Source organism: Callospermophilus lateralis, chromosome 2 (genome assembly GCF_048772815.1).
Source record: "Callospermophilus lateralis isolate mCalLat2 chromosome 2, mCalLat2.hap1, whole genome shotgun sequence".
NCBI classification, from domain to species: Eukaryota; Metazoa; Chordata; class Mammalia; order Rodentia; family Sciuridae; genus Callospermophilus; species Callospermophilus lateralis.
Window position 1 is genome coordinate 191336358 of NC_135306.1, and position 21567 is coordinate 191357924.

Genomic DNA, 21567 nt, shown 5'->3' on the forward strand with positions numbered 1-21567 from the left:
CAACTATCATTTCTGGGTACACATGAGTTTTTTCAGGAAATGGTTTCCTATCAGCCTTTTTCAACCACGATTCTTCATTTGAATTACAGAACACCAAAACTTACCTCAGTGAGTATTTTCTCAATTATCTAGATATATAGGAATGTCAATTCAATACATATAATGGATGCCAAGAGCATCAGGGTTTAAATTTACCAACGAACCCAAGCTGGTTTAGAAACTGCAGAACAGAATGAACTTTCTGAATTATACATAGGAAAATTTGTACTTTTTATTCTCCCTGTTTTGTTTTCTGAATTGAGAAAGAAGAGAAAGGAAAAGAGGAAGAAAGGAAAAAAAGAAATGGCATCTCCTTAAAAATGTTATTTATAATGTGACTCAGGTTGAAATAAGTAAATTTAACTAAAGCCAACAAGGCAGTGTATTGCTCTACACCTTGCCTAGCTCACTTAAGAAGTACCTACCAAACTGAGATCTGGTCTCCTGAGAAGGCACAACCCACTAACCTTAGCTTAAACGCACCACAGATTTTCTAGATGAAAGCAGACTCAGAGGAAGAAGGTATAAAAATAAGATGCTTAAGGGACTTTTCCATTAAAACTCCAATCTTGCATAGCACATTTCCAAGTTAGTCACTGGGTAACTTAACTGCTAACTAGACTGACAGATACAAAGCACCATCAGGAAAAAAGTCTAATCTGTTTTTTGATGGAAACTGAAAGAGCTCTTTTCCTACTTCACAAAGGGTTTTCTGTCAGTTAATTTTCCAACTTGGAGAAGACTCCAGTTCCCTAAAATCTCATCTAAAACAAGTTCTTGTAACATGTGAAGGATCTCACTTAAATCTGCAGGAAATAAAAATTGGACAGCCATGGCCTAAACACTTCCCTGCACTCTACAGTACAGCTGTCCTATCACAGGGTTGGGAGGGAGGGGTTGAACTGTTAACAGTGTAAGATGTCAAGCACCATATCCTCACAACTTCCAATCATTTACTCAGGAAAAAAAAAAATGAATGGAAATATCCAACACAGGAAATGTTACAGAGGTTTCCTTTTCATACCTGGTGTAACTATATTATACTATTAGAAAATGAAATCTGAGTGAAACTGAGAAAGATTATTTTGAGAGTCAGTTCAAGGTATACCAAACTTCTAACAGATAACTGCAAAAAAGGGTAGACATGTCTATTTTTTTTGTTGTTTTTATTTTGTTTTGTTTTGTTTGTAGCAGGAATTAAACCCAGGGATTGTACAGCATCACATCACCAAGTCTTTAAAAATTTTTTTTTAATTTTGAAACACGGTCTCCCCAAGCTGCTTAGGGCCTTGATAAGTTGCTGACACTGGCTTTGAACTTGTGATCCTCCTGCCTCAGCCTCCCAAGTCACTAAGATTACAGGAGTGTACCACCAGTAGGCACGTTGTCTTGTAGGACAGACAGACTCTCAGCATCTTAAAAAGCACTAGAGACACAGAAGGTGCCCAACACATATTTGTCAAATGAATTGATTGTTAAAGCTTCCATTCAGTTCAAAGTAGGAATTCCATCCAGCACATTAAATAATTCTTCTTTTAATAAAATGGCCCTTAATGGACACAATCTTTCTAGAGAACAATTAGGTAGGAACTTTGCAGTGGCCAGAATACTTCTGCATGCTATGTGTACAGAGAAGCTGAAAAGGCCAATGCAGAGAGGGGAAATGAAGCAGCTGCAGAGAAAGACAAAGAGAGGTAGGAGATATAAGAGACCCAGGTTCCAGTTCAAAAACCTGCCCCAGGATCCTGAGATAATCTAATGTGGTTCCATAAATGCTGTTTTGTGCTAAGCTAGTCTGAATTAGATTCACACTAATTAAGACTCGAGAACAAGTTTTCACAAAGACATGCAAAAGACATCGACTTAGCCAGGCATAGTGGCAAATGCCTTTGGTCCCAGCATCTCAGGAGGCTGAGGCAGGAGGATCACAAATTTGAGGCCAGTTTTAGCAACGTAGTGAGGCCTTAACAACTTAGTGAGACCCTGTCTCAGGGAAAAAAAAAAAAAAAAGAGCTGGGAATGAAGCTCAGTGGCAAAGTGTCCCTGGGTTCAATTATCCCCCCACCCAAGGGCATCTACTTACTCCTTATCTAGAAAATAATGTATAAATATTATGTCCAATGATGTACACTACAAACTACACATAAACTATGCACAAACTAGTTTAAAATTGAGAATAATCAACATATCTAAAAATAGTGAACTTCTTATTAAATAAATCTTTTATGACTCCTGACCCATGACTGGATACTATCAATATTCTTTAGAGTGTTTGGTTTTAAGTGGTAAAACCAAACACTCTAAAGAATATTTAAAAATGTGAAGAAATTCTCAAAATATAAGCATTTTTGAAATAATAAGTACAATATCAGTATCAATTTTATTTTTAATACAAATGCCTGGCAAAAAAAATGAATAAAAGTATCTAAAGCACATAAATAGGACACAGCTAAATTGGATTTTTTGTCCTTGCTGAATTTTTCCAAATGAACATGACATAATCTGAAAAACAATATTTAAAGAAATGATGGACTACAATCCTACTACCTATACTCTAGTCTCCTCCTACAGTTCTCAGTAAAAAAGGGGAAAACAAATAAACAAGAACATAAAGACACTGATCTCAGCACACATTCTCATAAAAAAAACTGCATTGTGCTATATAACAAAAATTTTAAATTTAAAAAAATTAACTTACTGGTATTAAACAAAAGAGACCATTTTTGAGTTAGGTTTAGGAAGAAGGTCTTCATTGCACCAAGGTAGAAAAGAAAGGCTTTTCGGCCATGATTTATGAGATACAGATTCAGAGGAAGAGAATTGCCACATGGCCTGGATCTGTATGGGGCTCTGGCTCTGTGACTTTGGGCAATTAACTTATCCATGAAATGGGTAAACAGTACCTATTTCCTAGGTTACCATGAGAATTAAATGATTTACACATTTCAAACAGAGAAATGCCTGGTAAACAGTAAATGCTATATAATTGTAGTTATTGCTAATACTATAATATTTAGAATTAAAGCAATCAACGCAACAGTATAAAGTGCTTTGTTTTCCAACCAAATTGCCTCAGCCCTACCAACCCTAACTCCTTGTAGGTTCTCTGAACATGCCCCACTGCTTCCTATTTATAGTCTTTTGCACATTCTATTCTCTCTGCCTGCAAGGCTTTGTCCACTCAGCTACTCCCAATTTATCCTTCCCCACAGTTCAGTTATCAGCTCCTCTGTGAACACTTCCCTGATACCTCCCCACCAAGACAATCTCCTTTCTCAGAGTACCATGCAATCAGACTTCAAATTTCTTGTAACTGTTTACAACCCCTACTACACACACACTTATTGCAAGTGAAATAATTCAAGGAGTAGTCATTTATTCGACAAACATTTACTGGCAAAATCCCTGACCTGATGAGTTTACATTTCTGGGTTTTGAGCATGATGCTAGAAGGTATCAGTCTAACGGTGGAAGAGGCATAAAATCCAATGGGCTAAAGTCATGAGTAGTAATGTTGTTATTAATATTATTATTGCCAAGATTATATGTTCCACCAAGAAAAGAAAAGCAACTCACTACAAAGGCTATTTTTTCCCCCTCTCTATAAACTCCTAAATAATGTCTTAACCAAATCTTGTAGTGGTCATGAAGCTTATCCTGAGAAAAATGGAAAGGGAGAACTAAGGAGGCCCAAGCCAGCAGAGGCCCTAACACAGAGAGGTAGGAGGCCACAGGCTTAGTTAATAGGTAAACTGCCTCAGGAGTCCCAGTCATCCAAGACCAAGTATCCTACCTACTCAGACTTTCATTTTTCCTATTTAGTTTTTTCATTAATGTATAAATACAGCTGTAAAAAATACCACAAGGTTCATAATAAAACAGCAGAACCTTGGACCAACCCTCCCCAAATCTCTAATCCTCTTCCTTTCAAGAAATCACTTTCAACTCTTGTCTTATTTAGGTGTTTACCTTTTAAACATTTTAAATCACTTTCAACTCTTGTCTTCTTTAGGTGTTTACTTTTTAAATAATTTTAAAATACACTGTGATTTCTTGATTCTTTTTTTTTTTTTAAATCATTACTTGCTAAATTCCTATAATGGATAAATGAAATCTAGTTCTACTGTCCCTCCTCTCATCTCCAACTCCTATTAGTCTTATCACAATTTTTAGTTAAACCTCAAAAGTTTATTAGAATTATATAAATAACATTAATGGTGAGACAACTATGATTACATTTATCTTCTTGTATATTTTGCTATTCCTAGAGCTAAAAATTGCTTTGCTTTGTCATTTTCTTGGCTTTCTATATTCCTATCATTAATTCTCCCCCATATCTTCAAAGAATCTATAAAAAATCTCTTAATAACAGTCAAAACACATCAAATGACCTGTTAGTCCCCACCACCCTCTTGACTATCTATGTCTTTCCTGTAGTCTTCCGTTTTCTTTTCCAACCTGAACTAGCTATTTTCTAAACTTTTTATACAACAGTCATTTGAGGTGTTCCCTCATCAAACAGGAGATTTTCTTCATCTCTTTTGTACTGGATTCTCCGTTTCCTGGATCCTTGTCTTCATCTTTATTGGTTTACTTTGTTGTTTTGATGGAGAATATCCAAAGAACACCCTTTAGTAGATTCCTCAAAAGGGTATGGGAGGTAAGTTTTGCATGGGAGGTAAGTTAATGCTTGGGAGGTAAGTTTTGTGACCATACTGTCTAATAACATTTCCAGTCAACCCCAGACTTAATCAACAAATGGACTGATAATAGACTATCACATTGGAAATCACTATTTTTCAGAATTTTAAAAAATACATATTTATTTGTGATATATTTATTTTTGTTTGTTTGGGTTTTTCTTCTTGTTGTATTTTGAGATAAGACTTCCACTGTGTTGTCCAGGCTAGTCACAAACTATAAGCACAAGTGATCCTCCCACCTCAGCTTCCCAAGTAGCTGGGACTACAGACATGTGCCATTGGACCTGGATCTGTTTTCTAGAATTTTTAAAGCCATCATTACTATAACCTCTAGTTTTCTCTGTTACTAAAAAATATGGATGCCATCTGATTTCCAATTCCCATTTGCAACTGTATTTTTCTCTGAGGAAACTTTTCAGATCTTTTATTTCTGTTTTTATGGAGTTTTACAATGATGTGCCTTGGTATGACAACAATGTACCACAGTATTAGGTACACAGTGGATTCTATTGATTTGGAATACATGGCCTCCCTTATGGGAAATTTCCCTATATTGTTATTAGATGATTTTCTCTCCTCTATTTTCTGTTTTCTTGTCTCAGAACTATTATTAGTCTAGGCACAAATGTGTGTTAATCCTACTAAAATTTTTCGTTCTTCTATTGTCCATCCCTTTGTCTCTTTCATTTATTTATTCAAAGATGATTTCAATTTTCTTTTTCAGTCTTTTTTAAACCAAGAATTATTTCCCTCTAATTATTCCTTTACTCCTAGTGTCCTGTTCTGTTGCATATACACAATACCTTCTCTTGCTGATCTGAGGACCTAAACTTGTTATTTTGAACTGTGTCTTCCAATTCTCTATGTCTGTTCTGACTTTCATAAAAATGGTGATTCTTGGCTATGTTCGTATTTAAGAATGAAGTGCTAAGAATGTGCAGTGGGGAATATAAAATGGTATAACCATTTTGCAAATATTTTGGCAGTTTCTTAGAAAGTTAGAAATATACCTACCATACAACCCAAATACACTGCTACACTGACCTAAGAGGAATGAAAGCTTATCTCCATACAAAGACTTCTGTATGAATGTTCACAGTAGTTTTATTTTTAATAGCTAAAACCTGGAACTAATCCAAAGAATTTATACTATGTTAAGTTCATTTTTAAAATTCTACTCTACAATGACAAACTACTCTACAGTGACAAAAAATATACCAGTGTTTGCCTAGGTACAGGGTTAGGGGAAGAAAAGAAGGATCACCAAGGAATAAAAGAAAACTTTCAGAGGTGATGAATATGTTCATTATTTTGATGGTGGTGATGATGTCACACCACCCAAACAGACTCTTCCTGGGTTCAATCCCAGCAGCACATACAAACACAAAAAATATTCTTTGAGGTAGAGTTTATATTAATTATGCCTAAATTAATGTATAAGAGAAAAAGGAAACAGAGACCAAAAAAGCCCAAAATAAAAGTGACTAAAAAATATATATATATGTATGTATGTATGTGTGTATGTATGTGTGTGTGTGTGTGTATATGTGTGTGTGTGTATATATATATATATATATACATATATATATATATATATATGAATTGAAAACTGTGTATAGGGAATCTCTCATTACTCAGCATGTACCCTACTTTCAAGTGTAGCACTCACTTGGCCTAGACTGTGCTTACTACCTCTGAGACGAGTGCCTCTCCAGTTAAAAAGTTCTCTACAACGAGACTGGTAAACTTTCTATAAACAACCAGACAGTATTTACTATAAGGCTGTACTTTTAAGGTTTTGTTGAGACTACTTAACTTGCCATTGTAGCTCAAGAAAGCAGTCATCGAGGATACATAAATGAAGGAGTAAGGCTATATTCCAATAATTTCATTTGTAAAAACAGGCAGTTGGCCAGATTTGGACCAAGTACAGGCTGCAGTTTACCGATCATTGCTCTGGAGAATCATAGCAGTCTTTCCATCTTTGGAGAACTAAATAATTTCTCTTCAGAAGGATACTATGAAATAATAGCTAAAAAGAGTTTGCTTTTTACCTAAAGAAGATAATTTAATGCAATTCCTATTAAAATCCCAGTGACATTCTTCATTGAAACAGAAAAAGCAATCATGAAATTTATTTGGAAAAATAAGAGATCCAAAACAGCTAAAGCAATCCTTAGCAGGAAAAATGAAGCAGGAGGCATCACAATACCAGACCTTAAACTATACTACAGAGCTGTAATAACAAAAATGGCATGGTATTGGCATCCAAATAGACTTGTAGACTAATGATACAGAATAGAGGACACAGAGACAAAACCACACAAATCTGGTTGTCTCATACTAGAAAAGGGTGCCAAAAACACTCACTGGAGAAAACATAGCCTATTCAACAAATGGTGCTAACAAAACTGGAAATCCATACGTAGCAAAATGAAATTAAACCTCTCACACCCTACACAAAAATCAACTCAAAATGGATCAATGACTCAGGCACTAGAAAAGGGACCCTGCACCTAATAGAAGAAAAATCTTTACCACATTGACCTAGGATGTGACTTCCTTAACAAGACTCCTAAAGTGCAAGAAATAAAATCAAGAATCAATAAATGGGATGGATTTAAATTAAAACGCCTCTTCTCAGCAAAGGAAATAATTAATAACATGAAGAGAAAGCCAACAGATTGGTAAAAAATCTTTACCACATGCACCTCTGATAAAGCCTTAATCTCCAGGATATATAAAGAACTCAAAAATCTTAACACCAAAAAAAGCCACAAATAACCAAAATCAATAAATGGGCCAACAAACTGAACAGACCACTTTTCAGAAAATGATATACAGTTAACAAATATATGAAAAAGTGTTCAACTTCTCTAGCAATTAGATAAATGCAAATCAAAACTACTCTTAAGATTTCATCTCACTATTGTCAGAATGGCAATCATCAAGAATACAGGCAACAATAAATGTTGGCGAGGATGTGGTGAAAAAGGTACACTCATACATTGCTGGTGGAACTGCAAACTGGTGCAGCCAATATGGAAAGCAGTGTGGAAATTCCTCAGAAAACTGGGAATGGAACCACCATTTCACACGGCTGTCCCACTCTTTGGTTTACACCCAAAGGACTTAAAATCAGCATACTACAGCAAACACATCAATGTTTATAGCAGCTCAATTCACAATAGCTAAACTATGGAACCAACCTAGATGTTCCTCAATAGAGAAATGGATAAAGGAAATATGGTATATATACTCAATGGAATATTACTCAGCTTTAAAGAAGAGAGAAATTATGGCATTTGCCAGTAAATAGTTGGAGTTGGAGAATATCATGCTAAGTGAAACAAGCCAATCCCATAAAACCAAATGCCAATGCTAATTCACAATAAGGCAGGGGACACTAGGGAAGAAGAGCATTACCTTAGATTAGGTAGAGGGAAGTGATGTGAGGGGAAAGGGAGGGGATGTGGAGATAGAAAAGATAACAGAATGAAACAGACATTATTACTTTATGTATATATGTTACTACATGACCACTATGATTCTGCAACATGTACACTCAGAAAGATGAGAAATTATATCCCATCTATGTATGATATATCAAAGTGCATAAATGCATTCTACTATCATATATAACTAATTACAAAAACAATTTAAATCCCTAAAAAAAGAAGATAATTAAGCAAGCAAATATTAGAGGAATTAAGTTATGAACATGGATACTAGAAATGTAAAAAGAATTGTACATAATTTTATCACCTTTTAGCAGCCAATGAGGCTGAGAGATAGTACTTCCTTTGGGGGGAGACAATGGAACTCAGGGTGTCCAGCATGTAAGGCAAGTGATCTATCACAGAGCTACACCCCCAGCCCTTTTTATTTTTTATTCTGAAACAGGCTCTTGCTAAACTGGCAGAATGGCCTCAAACTTTCAGCCTTCCTCATAGTTGGGACTACCAGCAGGCACCACCACACCAAGAGGGGCAGGACTTCTGATAACCACAAATGCTTTCATCACATGAGTTCACATCATAGGACTAACAGAAGAGAGTAAGAAAAGTGTTGATAAGTTTTCATGACACAATTTGTAAATGCCTTCCCACTGTTACCTTTCCCTGCCTTGACTTTAGTTGGGGTTTTAGGTGTGAATAATAGTCTGGAAGATTTTATTTTACCCAGTTTTTTTGTATTTTTTTTTTGGTTTTAATTTTTTCATTCCATGAAAAAAGTGAATTGCTGAATAATGTAGGTTTTTATTGTTTTATTGGTTGGTATGAGAACTAAAATGACATATGCTTTTCAAAACAGTAAACCTATTATCTTATTATCTTATTTTTAATTAATAGCAATCATAGATTAACTCAAAATCTTACTGTGAACTTGGCTCAAATTCAGGACAAACTTCTACACTTGAATAAATGAGATCATACACTCAGGAAAACAAATTTCAAGTTCCATTGGTTAACACACTCCCCAATTTCAATAATTCTTTTCCTTCAGGCACTATAATTTCTCAGTATAAGTTTGTCTGTGCTTCTTGGCTCCATTGGTCAAGTGTTTTTACCTTCTTTTTTTTTTCCCCCAATAGCTACATAGGATGAAAAAAAACACTAGATAAAACCAGGCTAGTAATTATCATTTGCTGCTTATAAGGAGAATTAAGTTCAGAACTCTGATATCTATCTTTAATGTCCTCCTTGGTCAAAATGATATCCTTTGTTATGGCGGGGGGGGGGTGTTCTTTCAAAAGCGGGTGGAGCGGTAGTGGGAGAAAAGGTAACAAATTAGGGAGCTGAAATTTTGGAGGCCTCATTTTTCAGAGCAAAGGAATAGGAATATTGGGTACTTAACTGACAGAAACTAATAATCACTCTGTCACTTTCAAAGAGCTAGTCTGAAAAAGGTGAGCCAAACCTTGCTGATTCACACAAACACTCGCTTCCTAAACCTGGAGTGTATCAACTTTGGGGAACATGTCTTCTGAAAAGATGATTTCATAGGACAGCCTCTCATCTAACCAGCCACCAAGAGAAGAGCCTGGTTAAGGAGCAAACTATTTCTTCCGGCCTGGTTCTTTCACCCTAATCTTCCAGGAAAAGGAAATGAAGGAATTTGTGATTTGGCCTATCATTTATAATATCCAACATTTTTAAAAAACCAAAAATAAAAAATATGATGAGTTTGATAAATTACGGCTTTTCTAAAGAACACAGATATGAAGATATTATTAATCAAAATCATGTTTCAAAGGCATGGAATATTAATGATGATAATGATAGTTTATAAACAATTTAAAAATATTCAAAAAAATTTGAAGTAATTTGTAATTCACATTTGAAATAAGTTATCTTATTTTTTGTAATATATTTTCATTCTAATGCTATATTGTTTTGAGGAATAGTAAAATTATTTTTGCTTTCCTTATCCTAAAAGCAGATCATCAGGCGAGATATAGAAAGGGAGACTTCTAAAATAATCCACAAAGCCAGTAACACTAATGATATAACTAGCACTAATGATATAATTTATAGTATTTCAGCATGCACGCATCTTCAGCTATATACTGTATTTAATTTACTTGAGTAGAGAAAAAGGTGTTCCAAAGACAGACACACAGACGATTACAGTTTTGATATGAGGTCTCCCACCCTCTACCCCCAGCTCCTGGTTCTGTGCATGTCTGGTGGTGAAATGACTGGACTGTGAGAGCTATGACCTAATCAGTCCATTCTGGTTTGAATGGACTAAGTGGTAACTATAGGCAGGTGGAGCATGGCTGGAAGAATCAGGGGTGCAGGGAGCAGGGGGGTTTGGAAGGGTTCATCTTCTCTGTGATCTCTTTCCCTCATATTTCCTGACCCCACCACCATGGGAGCAGCTTCTTTCCCAGTGTCCTTCCCTCACCTTGGGCCTAGAGGAATGGATCAGCTATCTATGGACTGAGGCCTCTAAAACTGTGAGCCCCAAATAAACCTTTCCTCTTATAAGTTGTGCCTTTCAGGTATTTTGGTCATGGTGACAAAAAAGCTATAACACTGCTGCTTCCTTACGAGCAAAAAATAATTCTGTTTGGCTATCTAGCCTCCAAATGCTTGAGAAGCAAATCTCCAGCTTCAGTACATTAAGTCCTGCCAAGAAAAGGTAACAAATTAGGGAGCTGAAGATTTGGAGGTCTCTTTTTTTCAGAGCAAAGGAATGTTGGGTACTTAACTGACAGAACTGTGGTCAAAGTGATGCAAAGTCTGTTGAAAGAATTCTAATTGAAGTTTTCCTTGCTCTAAGGAAGAAACATTTAAGAGTGGTTCTTTTTTTTTTGCGGGGGTGGGGGGTGGGGGGTGGGGGGGTTGCCCCAAAATGTTGGTACTGACTTGAGCTTCAGCGGCCATCCTGTGATGAGAAAAACTGCTTGCTGACAAACTGAGAAGAAACATGACTAGAGAGCATTGGTCCTGATGGTGTTATTGACCTGGTGAACTGAGCAATTCTTAACAGCTTCTTATTACAGGAATTAGTTAAGTCCGCCAATTGTTCCAAGCACTTTTGGTTGGGCTTTCTATTACATACAACTAAAAGCACCTGAACTGATACAATTATAATGTCCACACTGCAGATAAGGAAAACAGCTCAGAGAACATCAGTAGACACAAATCCTGTTAGTGAATGGCACAGCCAGGACTAGAACCTGCTACTTTTTTTTTTAAACGAATGTGAAGCCGCATTGTGTGTGAAGCACTAGGTATGCACACTGTATAAAGGTCAAGAGAACACAGTTCACAGGGGCTCACAATCTAGACAGGGAGAGTGACATACAGTTACAGATAAGGGCTACAGAAGAGTCACAGAACAAGAAACTATCAGTTCACTAAAGAGAAAGCATGATATCAGGGTGTGTAAATCCAGGAGATGACAAACATTTTTTCCTTAGTTAGACTTAAAAATTTCAAAAAAAAACAATTTCCTATGAATCTATAATTATTTTAAAAATAAATTTTTAAACTTCTAAAGAAATAGATGTAATCTGATAAACATAATGTTAAACAAAATACACCAGACAGAGAAGAGGACACACTATTTGACTTCATACACAGGCAAAATTAGTCTGTGCTAAGTCACAATCCTTGTTTCTCTGGTGGAGGAAGTAGTGAAATGAAGGTAGCACAAAGGAGTATCTGTGATAATGTTAATATTCTGATTACTGATATGGGTACCAATTACCCAGATGTTTCGATTTGTAAAAATATATTCGAGTCATATGTGCATATATACAAATACATATTGAGATGTGTAATCTTCTGTACTTATATTATACTTTAATAGTTTAAAAGATTAACATATAGTCCTTGTAAAAATAAATTTAAATAATAAAAAGAGAAGGTCAAAAGTACCAAGTTTCCCTTGGTCACTATCTTGAATTCCATTTCTTAGAAGTAGTCACGGTGAATGGTTCGTGTAAATCATTTTAGATAGCTAGACTTTCCACCTATATTTTCAAGTATAAATGACCATGAATGCATAAACACAAAAATGATTTTTAGTATTTTGTATTTTAAATAAATATAGAATTAAACTGTACATATTTTACAATTTGCCTTTTTGCTTACCATTATTTTACCATTTAGTTAAGCACACACATTTTTTAACAGATACATACTATTCCATAAAATGCATAGATAGCTAACACTTATGTACCCCTTGTTAATGCACCCTGATTTATTCATAGCTATTTCCAAATTTTCTTGTGTAGCTATTACTATTAACATACTGTCCTGTAAATGAAAGGTAGAAGGTGTTCCTTGGTTAAAGGTAGAAAAACACTACCTTTAAAGATAATAGGTAGAAAAACACTCAGGTTGAAGTAACAATAAAGTACATCCAAGAACCACAAATAAAGACTAGAGGACAAAGTGTGCATGGGTTCACTGCAGACAGTGTTGTAAGGTGAGTCATGTAGCAATGCAGAACAGACTGTTCCAGATGTTCTAGATCAAGTTTCCAGACTTGCTTACTATAGTTTATACAACTTTCATTTAAGCAGAACTCAGTACCAAAAAAAAATCTGATGCACTCTAATAAAGTACATGTTCACTAACTGCTAAAAAGCATTATGTAAACATCCCATAAGTAAGGAAACCCATATATTAACTCATTTAATAACTTGCATCTGTCAACAAGTCTGTTACAGAGAAAAGGATCACATACATGGTGCCCCTCCTCCTACCCACTCCAATGTTCAAATCACCTATTGCTATCTATGGTGTGAATATGCATAAGGCCCCTCAAAGGCCCATGTGTTAAAGGGCTTGGTCCCCAGGATGGCACTTTTGGGAGGTACTATGGACCTTTAGGTCATTTTGGAGATGTGCCCTCAAACAGGACTATGGAACCCCAGTGTCATTCTCTCTCTCTCCTCATTTTCTCTTGCCTCTTGGCTCATAATGTGAGTGGCTTGCTCTCCCATGTGCTGCTGCTATGATATTCCGCCCATCAGAAGCCCAAACCAATGGGGGCCACCTGCTCTTGGACTCAGACCTCTCTAAAACTGTGAGCTGAATAAATCTTTCCTTTTACAAACTTAATTGCCTTCAGTATTTCACTATAGTAACACCAAGCTAACTAATACATCTAGTATGCTTAAATTATGCATCAGAAACATAACTAGTTATGGCAGTGACAGAAACTTCTCTCCCAAAGACTTCAGAATCTATTTTGCTAAATAAGTTCAAATATAAAATTGAGAGTGGTTCCACAAATGGCAACTATTTATTAAATCCAGAAAGCATTTCATCTACTATTGGGTAAAAGCAATCTATAAGAAATAAAGATTACAAAATAAAGAAAGAATAAAGATTTTAAACAGAGTCAGAGAAGCAAACATGCAGAAAAAGATCAAAGGCTACAAAAGGAGGTGTCTCTTTCTCTCCCCCTCCCCCGCCACTAAAAAATAGGAAGGAAAAAAAGGGTGAAAGAAAAACAAAATTTAAATCAAAAAGGCAATTCTACAGAATACTATGAAACATTTATTCCATGGAAACTGGCAAATTCTCTGAAAAATGTCTCCAAGTGAGCATCAAGTACACATTAACCTCGTAAGTCCCAAGTTTTCAATTCTGTGAGTATTTCAACAAAGCTGACACAGGCACATTAAAGTAGATTGGAAATCATAGTCTATAGCCTATATATAATATGATAATTATAATAATTATCATATTATAACATAATTATATTCTTATTATATCATTACATTGAATATTATATACTATATTTAAATGTTTATGTGTTCCACATGTGGGACAATGGGACAAAATGTGTTAAACCATCTTCCAAATTTGTGAAGTGCTTTCTCCCCACAATGGGTATCTGCTGAGGAAAACTAGGTACTTACATAATCTACTACTCTGAAAGAGCCTTCTCTGGAGGTAGTTGGAAATACATGGTAGAAGGGTTTGTTGAGGTGGTGATTTTTTGGTTGGTTTTGATACAGAGTCTTGCTGTATTTCCCAGGCTAGACTCCAACTTGCAATCCTCTAGCATCAGCCTTCCAAATTGTTGGGATTATAAGCACATGCCTCCTCTGCCAACATGTTGTTTATTTTTAATGTAGTACAAGTTTTCTTATACTCAAGTATGGTAGATGAATTATTGTTTCCAATTTTCTTGCTTTAAAATTAGATATACCCATACCCTTTATCAGTACCTTTACAAGAGAAGGCTTGGCCACATGACTTTGGTTAATGAGATGTTAAAGATCTAATGCCAGCAGAGTCTTAAAGTATTTTTTGGTAATTTGGCCTACGTCTTGTGCTCTGGTGATAAACCAAGGGATGAGGAGGCCCCAGGTAGCTGTTGTCCCTTCAAGTTAGACCTCAGAATGACACATTTAGGGTAGATCTAACCAAACCTGCAGCTTGGAAGCAAGCTTAGTCAACCCACAAACCACAGCAGAGGTGTCCAGCCAACTCCAGTATAGATCAACCCCACCCCCAAAGACCTAATATGAAAATAAACACTTAACTGCTATAAGCCACTCGATAAAACTGGTTTGTCATGTAGAATTGTTATGGTGATAGCTGACCAGTACACCCAATAATCTCACACCTAGGAATTTATCCTAAGTCAATCAGAGAAACACAGATTTTCACAGCAATACTTATAATAGCAAACAAAACAAAACAAAAACCTGAAAATGACCTATCATCAAATAATAGAAAAATCATTTTTAAAATTATGAATATAATAACCAGGCAATTAAATACTAGAAACTATTAAAAATCATGTTCTAAAAGAACATTTTAAAATGTAAGAAGATATTCATAACAGATTAAGTTTTTAAAAAATAAAAACAAGATGCACTGTTTTTAAAATAAAAAAGAATTATCTGAGCCAGGGATGGTGGTGGACACCTGAAATCCCAGCAGCTTGGGAAGCTGAGGCAGGAAATCACAAGAACAAAGTGAGGCACTAAGCAATTCAGTGAGACCCTGTCTCTAAATAAAATACAAAACAGGGCTGGGATGTGGTTCAGTGGTTGAGTACCCCTGAGTTCAATCCCTGGTACTCACTCCCACAAAATAAGAATTATCTATAAGTGGAGAAAAAGATCAGTTAAATTCATTTAAGAAATACAAATATTTCTGTGCTAAATACTATTATTTGTTAAATAGTATACTAAATATAAAAGGAAAAAATGTACAACAAACATGTTCTCCGTATTCTAGAAACTAACACTCAATAAGGAAGACAAACACTAGGATGTGAGCAAGTACCTGGGTGTTATCCCCAGCACCACAAATAAGCAAAATAAAACAAACAAAAATACCAAAGTAATCCTATAGATGGATATATAATTACAAACTGTGATGTGCTATAGTATTAGAAACTGCTAATTATCCCTAGTAATTATTTCCCATTTCTTACTCAAAAACAGTCCCTGAATTTTATCTGGCCATGATGACCAACAATAACCCACATTTCCCAACCTTCCTTGCTCCTAGCTGAAGCCACGTGACTAAGCTCAGTTCAATGGGACCTAACTGGAATTGGTACATGCAACTTCCATACTTAATTGCCGTTTGTTGTCTTCCCCCTTCTCACCAGATGGAGTTGCTATTTTGGACTATGATGTGGAAGCTTCTTGCTGAGAATGGCAGAGCAACAGAATAGGAGGAGCCTGGGTTCCCTGCAATGTGGAACCACTCTCCCAGCCAGAGTCCTCCCACAGAGCTTTCAGGTGTGAGAGAGGAAATTATAATGCATATAAAGTTATATGCACACTTTTACTTAATTTTATCAGGAGCCACGTTTACTTGAGGTTTTCAGTCATTCACAGCTGAACTTAATCTTAAAGGGCATAACTATGACGGAAAATGGAAAGGTTCAAAGAGAGATTATGACAGAATAGTTGATTTTGACTGAAATGAGGGGTTTCAGGGATGGCTCCTCAGTGGGAGCTGTGATGTAAAACCTGCCAGGTGAACAGAAGTCGGGTATCAAACCATTCAAAACCAGGGGAAACCAAGAATACAACTTCGATGACAACCCTGAATATCCACAGGGCCAAAGAACAAACTCTGTGATGTTAAGATTGCCTCTTGGGTTGGGTTGGTGGTGTAGCTCAATTGTTGAGCACTTGCCTAGCTTTCAAAAGACCCTGGGTTTGATCCCAGGCAATGCAATTAAAATAAACAATAACAACAACAAAATAAAACCACCAGTGCTTCTTCAAGGAATTAGAATTAAAGCAAGAACTAAAGCAACTAAGAGTTTTGGATCCAATATCAGAATCAATCTATTCTTAAAAGAAAAGGACCAAAATGCCTGTAAAAAATAGGGGACCAGGCACAGTGGCCCACTCCTATAATCTCAGCAGCTAAGGAGGCTGAAACAGGAGGATCGAGAGTTCAAAGCCAACCTCAGCATCAGCAAGGTACTAAGCAACTCAATGAGACCCTGTCTCTAAATAAAATACAAAATAGGGCTCTGGATGTCACTCAGTGGTTAAGTGCCCCCGAGTTCAATCCCCAGTACAAAATAAAGGGGGGGGCGCAGATAGGGAAATGCAGAATAAGAACAGACCCTGTTAAGGAAACTAACAGTTGCTTCCACAATTCAGCATTATTACTATTGAACTCTCTGAGTAGAGTGGTTCACATATTATTAGGAGAATGTCATGAGATTTTTAGATGCTAACTATCTCTGGCACAGAGAAGAGGTTAATATTAAAATTTCTTTAAAATAATATTTGTTTATTTCTGATTCTAAAGTGGAAATATATTTACTGTGGAGAATTTAGGAAATCTACAAAGGAGTATACAGAAAAAAATAAACCACCTATAAAATCATCACCTTTTGCCAGGCGTGGTGTTACACGCCTGTAATCGCAGCAGCTTGGGAGGCTGAGGCAAGAGGATCTCGAGTGCAAAGCCAGCCTCAGTAAAAGTGAGGCACTGAGCAACTCAGCAAGAGACCCTGTCTCTAAAAAGAATACAAAATAGGGCTGGGGATTGACTCAGTGGTCAAGTACCCAAGTTTAATCCCCAGGTATCCCCCCCAAAAAAACCCAAATCATCACCTTTCAACATTTTATACTGACACTGTTTCACTACACACTTTAATTCCCACACACATATGCACAAACACAAAAATGGGATTATAATGCATATAAAGTTATATGCACAGTTTCACTTATTTTATCAGGAGCATATTTCATTGCCACTAAAGTAGGGTTTTTTTAAGTAGTGTTTTTAAAACCATAAATTTAATGGATATATAATTCACCTAGCCAATCAAGTCTGGGTATTTTCTGAGTTATAATTGTCAACCACCAATTACAGCCCTGTAGATTAATAAACTGACTTCAAAATCTGAGGGTTTTTATTTAGAAATCTCAAGTTACAGTTTGAAAGAACTAGAACCTTATAACCAATAGTTCAGTGAAATACACTGAGTTTCAGCCATGAAGAATGTTCATTAAAGACCATCTTTTCCCAAATGAAGTACATCATTACATAATTAGACTTAAGGAAGAAAGCATCAAAGATTAAGGTTACAATAAAGAATAAGGGGGCTGGGGATGTGGCTCAAGCGGTAGCGCGCTCGCCTGGCATGCGTGCGGCCCGGGTTCGATCCTCAGCACTACATACAAACAAAGATATTGTGCCTGCTGAAAAACTAAAAAAAATAAATATTAAAAAAAAAATTCTCTCTCTCTCTAAAAAAAAAAAAAAAAGAATAAGAACTAGTAAGTGTCTACTGTAAGAAAACAAAGCAAATAAGAGAAAATATGCATTTATTACTTGTATAATTATGTTTTCAAATGAATACAGAAAAACACAGATAAAAAAATGGAAGCAAATAGGAAAAAGAGTTAATAGTTATTAATTCTGGAATATGACATTATTTTTCATACTACAAAGCTTTAATTTTTCTCACAACCAAAAATTAATGCTAAATTAAATATTAGTCATGTGAGTAAGGTAATTCAGATTTTAGAAAAATCAGTTTGCCAGAGACTAAGTGGATCTTTTGAGAAGGAGAAACAAAAAGCTAGGCATAAAGTATTAGGAATCTGTCCTAAAATGAAACTATTTTAAACTACAGCTTAATTAGCAATAGCAATGTTTCATGTTGGAAATAAGCCCAAGGAAGGATCAGCTTTTAAACTTTATAGTTGTGCTTCCTTCAAATACTATCCTACCTAAAAGTGATATTTTCCTATTCCATCAAGAAGACTGTTTTAACAGTTAAGCAAATACTATAAAAACAGTAAGACTGCATTTTGTTTCTGACTCCAGTTTTCTTTATCTTGTATACCTCAGGTTTTCCTGACATTAGACATTTTTAAGTCCAGTTCCTAGAATCCAAACTTAGTTCAGCCAACAAGCAGAATTTGCCACCTGATGAACTATGTTACTGAACAGAGATGGTTGCAATTTTCTACTAAATGAGGTCCCAGCAGGAAAAATTTTAAAAACAGAAATTATATAATAAACCAAATCTTTACATTAGTTCTCACAAACAAAAATTTCAAACAAATGCAACGTTTTCTTTAATTGCTCCATTTTCCCTAAATGTAAGCTTGGGTTGGCCTAACTGCAACAGCATCCCCCAACCCCCTATTCCACTCATCAGTTCTCACCTTTTTTCTCTGCTGGAACACGTGAATTTTTCAGCAAAAGTGACTCACTCATTGGCATCTTGTCAAACTAACCCTGAAACTACAAGGAGTCGCAGCGCTACCAGTATTCTAAAGCTAGAATACTTTCACTAACACATATCATTTTGACTTGAGAGAACAGAATCGCATTCAGAGCCAAATATATATTAACAAACTCTGTATTTTTCCTTACAAATTGTTTTCCCCAATCCCATTTCCTCCTGATTTTACTTTGGCATTTCCCTTATCTAAAACACCTATAGTTGTCTGTAAGGAACACAAGATGGGGAAGCATAAGAATAAAAGGGAGGAGTAAAAAACAGTTGTTCACGCCACCTGGAAGAAGACTTAACTCATGCTAACTCATCTTTTCCACACAGTCCTCTCAAAGTTTATTTCCCCCTCAGTTAAATGAAAAAAAAAAACAATTCAGACACAATCAGACATCTCCAGGAATAAATTATTCGTTGCTCATATTTCACTAAATGAAAGTTTTTAAAAAACATAAAAATCAATTACTGAGAATTATTTTATCAAAAAATTATTTCATCTTCAGTAAGATGTCACTAGTATAAACTAACAACTACAAATCACTTTATCCTACATATTTACCTATCACGCGACAGAAAATGCTCTTTTTAACCAGAGAAAGTGATGGGGAAAAAAACATGAGATCAAATGCTTTAACAGATCACCACAGACATTTACTTAAAGTTCTATCAATTGTCACACTCCACCTGGTGGCAGGAACTGCCTGAATTGGTGAAGTGGAAGTCATTATACAAAAAACTCCAAACAATACTTTCCACATGTCTTTGGGAAAAGGGAAGACACTATATAGAATAAGTCTAACAAGTTTCTGCTTGTTTTTTCGCTTAATAGTAGGTAAATATCTGATAAGATTAACATGGAAATATGACAATACTTAGAATTTAGAGATCCACTTAACAGCTGTTCTCTCTCAGTAAATTAAATGTCAGTTTGAACCTTTACAACAGGTAAGACATACAGCAGCTACAGGACTCTACCACACACTCCCACTAACTTTCTGTACCCTTCCCCTATGGGTAAACTATAGAGTTTAATTAACAGTTAACGGCAGCCTGCCACATTGCTTTTAGATGTTTGCCAGTAACATATACCCATGGGATACTCTAGAGACTGATTTCAACCAAAAATAAAAATAGATAAACAGAGCTCAAACAAAATTAAAATCGAGTCTGGCTGCCCACACTTATTTTCACACATGAGGAAAAATAGCAGCTCTCTTAGAAGCCTGGAGCAGACATATCTTTAGAACACAATGTTAAAAATACCACCCCAACCCCCTCCAACTTCCCTACCTGTTTCTCACTCAAAGCTGTGATTTTGGCTTGGAGTTCATGAAGCTGTTTCTTTAAGTCAGCATTCTGATTGGAAAGAAAAAATATCTGTGAGAAAGATATTCATTTGTTAACAGAATAGTAACAAGAAGACTATATACTGTATTACAAATGATGAAGCAACCTTAAGCATTTAGCCAATCAAATTTGTCATGCATTAAATTATACACACAATATCACCCCTTAATGCAGAAATCCTAAATGTAGTAGGGCTCCTAGCACCAGAATAGGGGAAGATTCTTTCAGCTGTTTTAAAAATTACAAGTTGTTTTATATTTTAGCCTCTTGCACTATAAAAGTGCCTTGCTACTAAAATGCTGTTATTCTTTTTAGAATGTATCAGTTGACAGAAAACCCGAAGCTCCACTAATCAGACAAAACCAGGAAAATGGAGGTCATAAGTGTGCATACACTGTATGCTCAGCAGCATTATCAACAAAGATAAGAGGTTTTTCTCTACTTGTCCTCTCCCTTATTTAGTAAAGTACATTTGTTATTTTAGCCTAGATTTGAAAAGCTGTCAGTACTCAAACTGCCTTAACACACTACATCATTCAAATTAACACACTGACTACCAGGGCATTTTCTCAGTTCTAAAATTCTAGGAATCAAAAAAAGGAATACTATTTTAGATGAGATACACTGAGCATGCTTGCCTTTTACTCAAGTGGGGCGGGGGGAATTTAGGTTTTCAAATGTTTAGTGTAGCAGGAGAGCCTACTAGCAGACTGAAACCCCATCCCCACATCCTCGCCCAATGAGACTTACTTTTACTCAATCATTTCACACACACTTGTTTTATACACTTAATATATCCAGCCTGGTCTGCTGTTAAGAGTTGGAGCACACATCCTCACCCTCTAGGGAGTTTAAAGTTTACTTCATTTGGACATTTTTTTTTTTTTGGACAGTACTGGGAAATGAATGCAGGGGCTCACATATGCTTTGCTAGCACTCTACTACTGAGTTATACCCCTAACCCTTTTAATTTTTTACTTTGGAATGGGGTCTCACTAAGTTGCCCACACTAGCCTTGAAATTGAGATCCTCCTGCCTCAGCCTCCCAACATAACTGGAATTACAAGGATGCATGACTGTACCTAGCCCCATTGGAACTTTTAAAACTATATCTGATGAAAGGCTTTTCTAATGAGTTCACCTATAATGTTGTCTCACAAATTGCTGCCCCTCAGATTCTTCTGGTTAAGACTATTTTTACATGATCACAAACTACATTAAAAAGGCTAGCTTCTAATGGTACTTCAGGTGCTAATGAAAGGACCTA

The 21567-nt window shown here is 35.9% G+C and overlaps 1 protein-coding gene across 12 annotated transcripts in view; it reads right to left on the reverse strand.

The window, feature by feature from the left end:
• Window positions 1–21567, reverse strand: part of Phf21a (PHD finger protein 21A) — a 190221-nt gene that overhangs the window by 124296 nt on the left and 44358 nt on the right. For all 12 annotated transcript variants that reach the window (XR_013155339.1, XM_076847103.2, XM_076847094.2 and 9 more), the window contains one exon: window positions 20244–20309. Coding sequence is in view for 11 of the 12 variants with exons in the window: in XM_076847103.2 (XP_076703218.1) it covers window positions 20244–20309 (66 nt within the window). In the remaining variant the exon portion in view is untranslated. The remainder of the gene's footprint in view (window positions 1–20243; window positions 20310–21567) is intronic.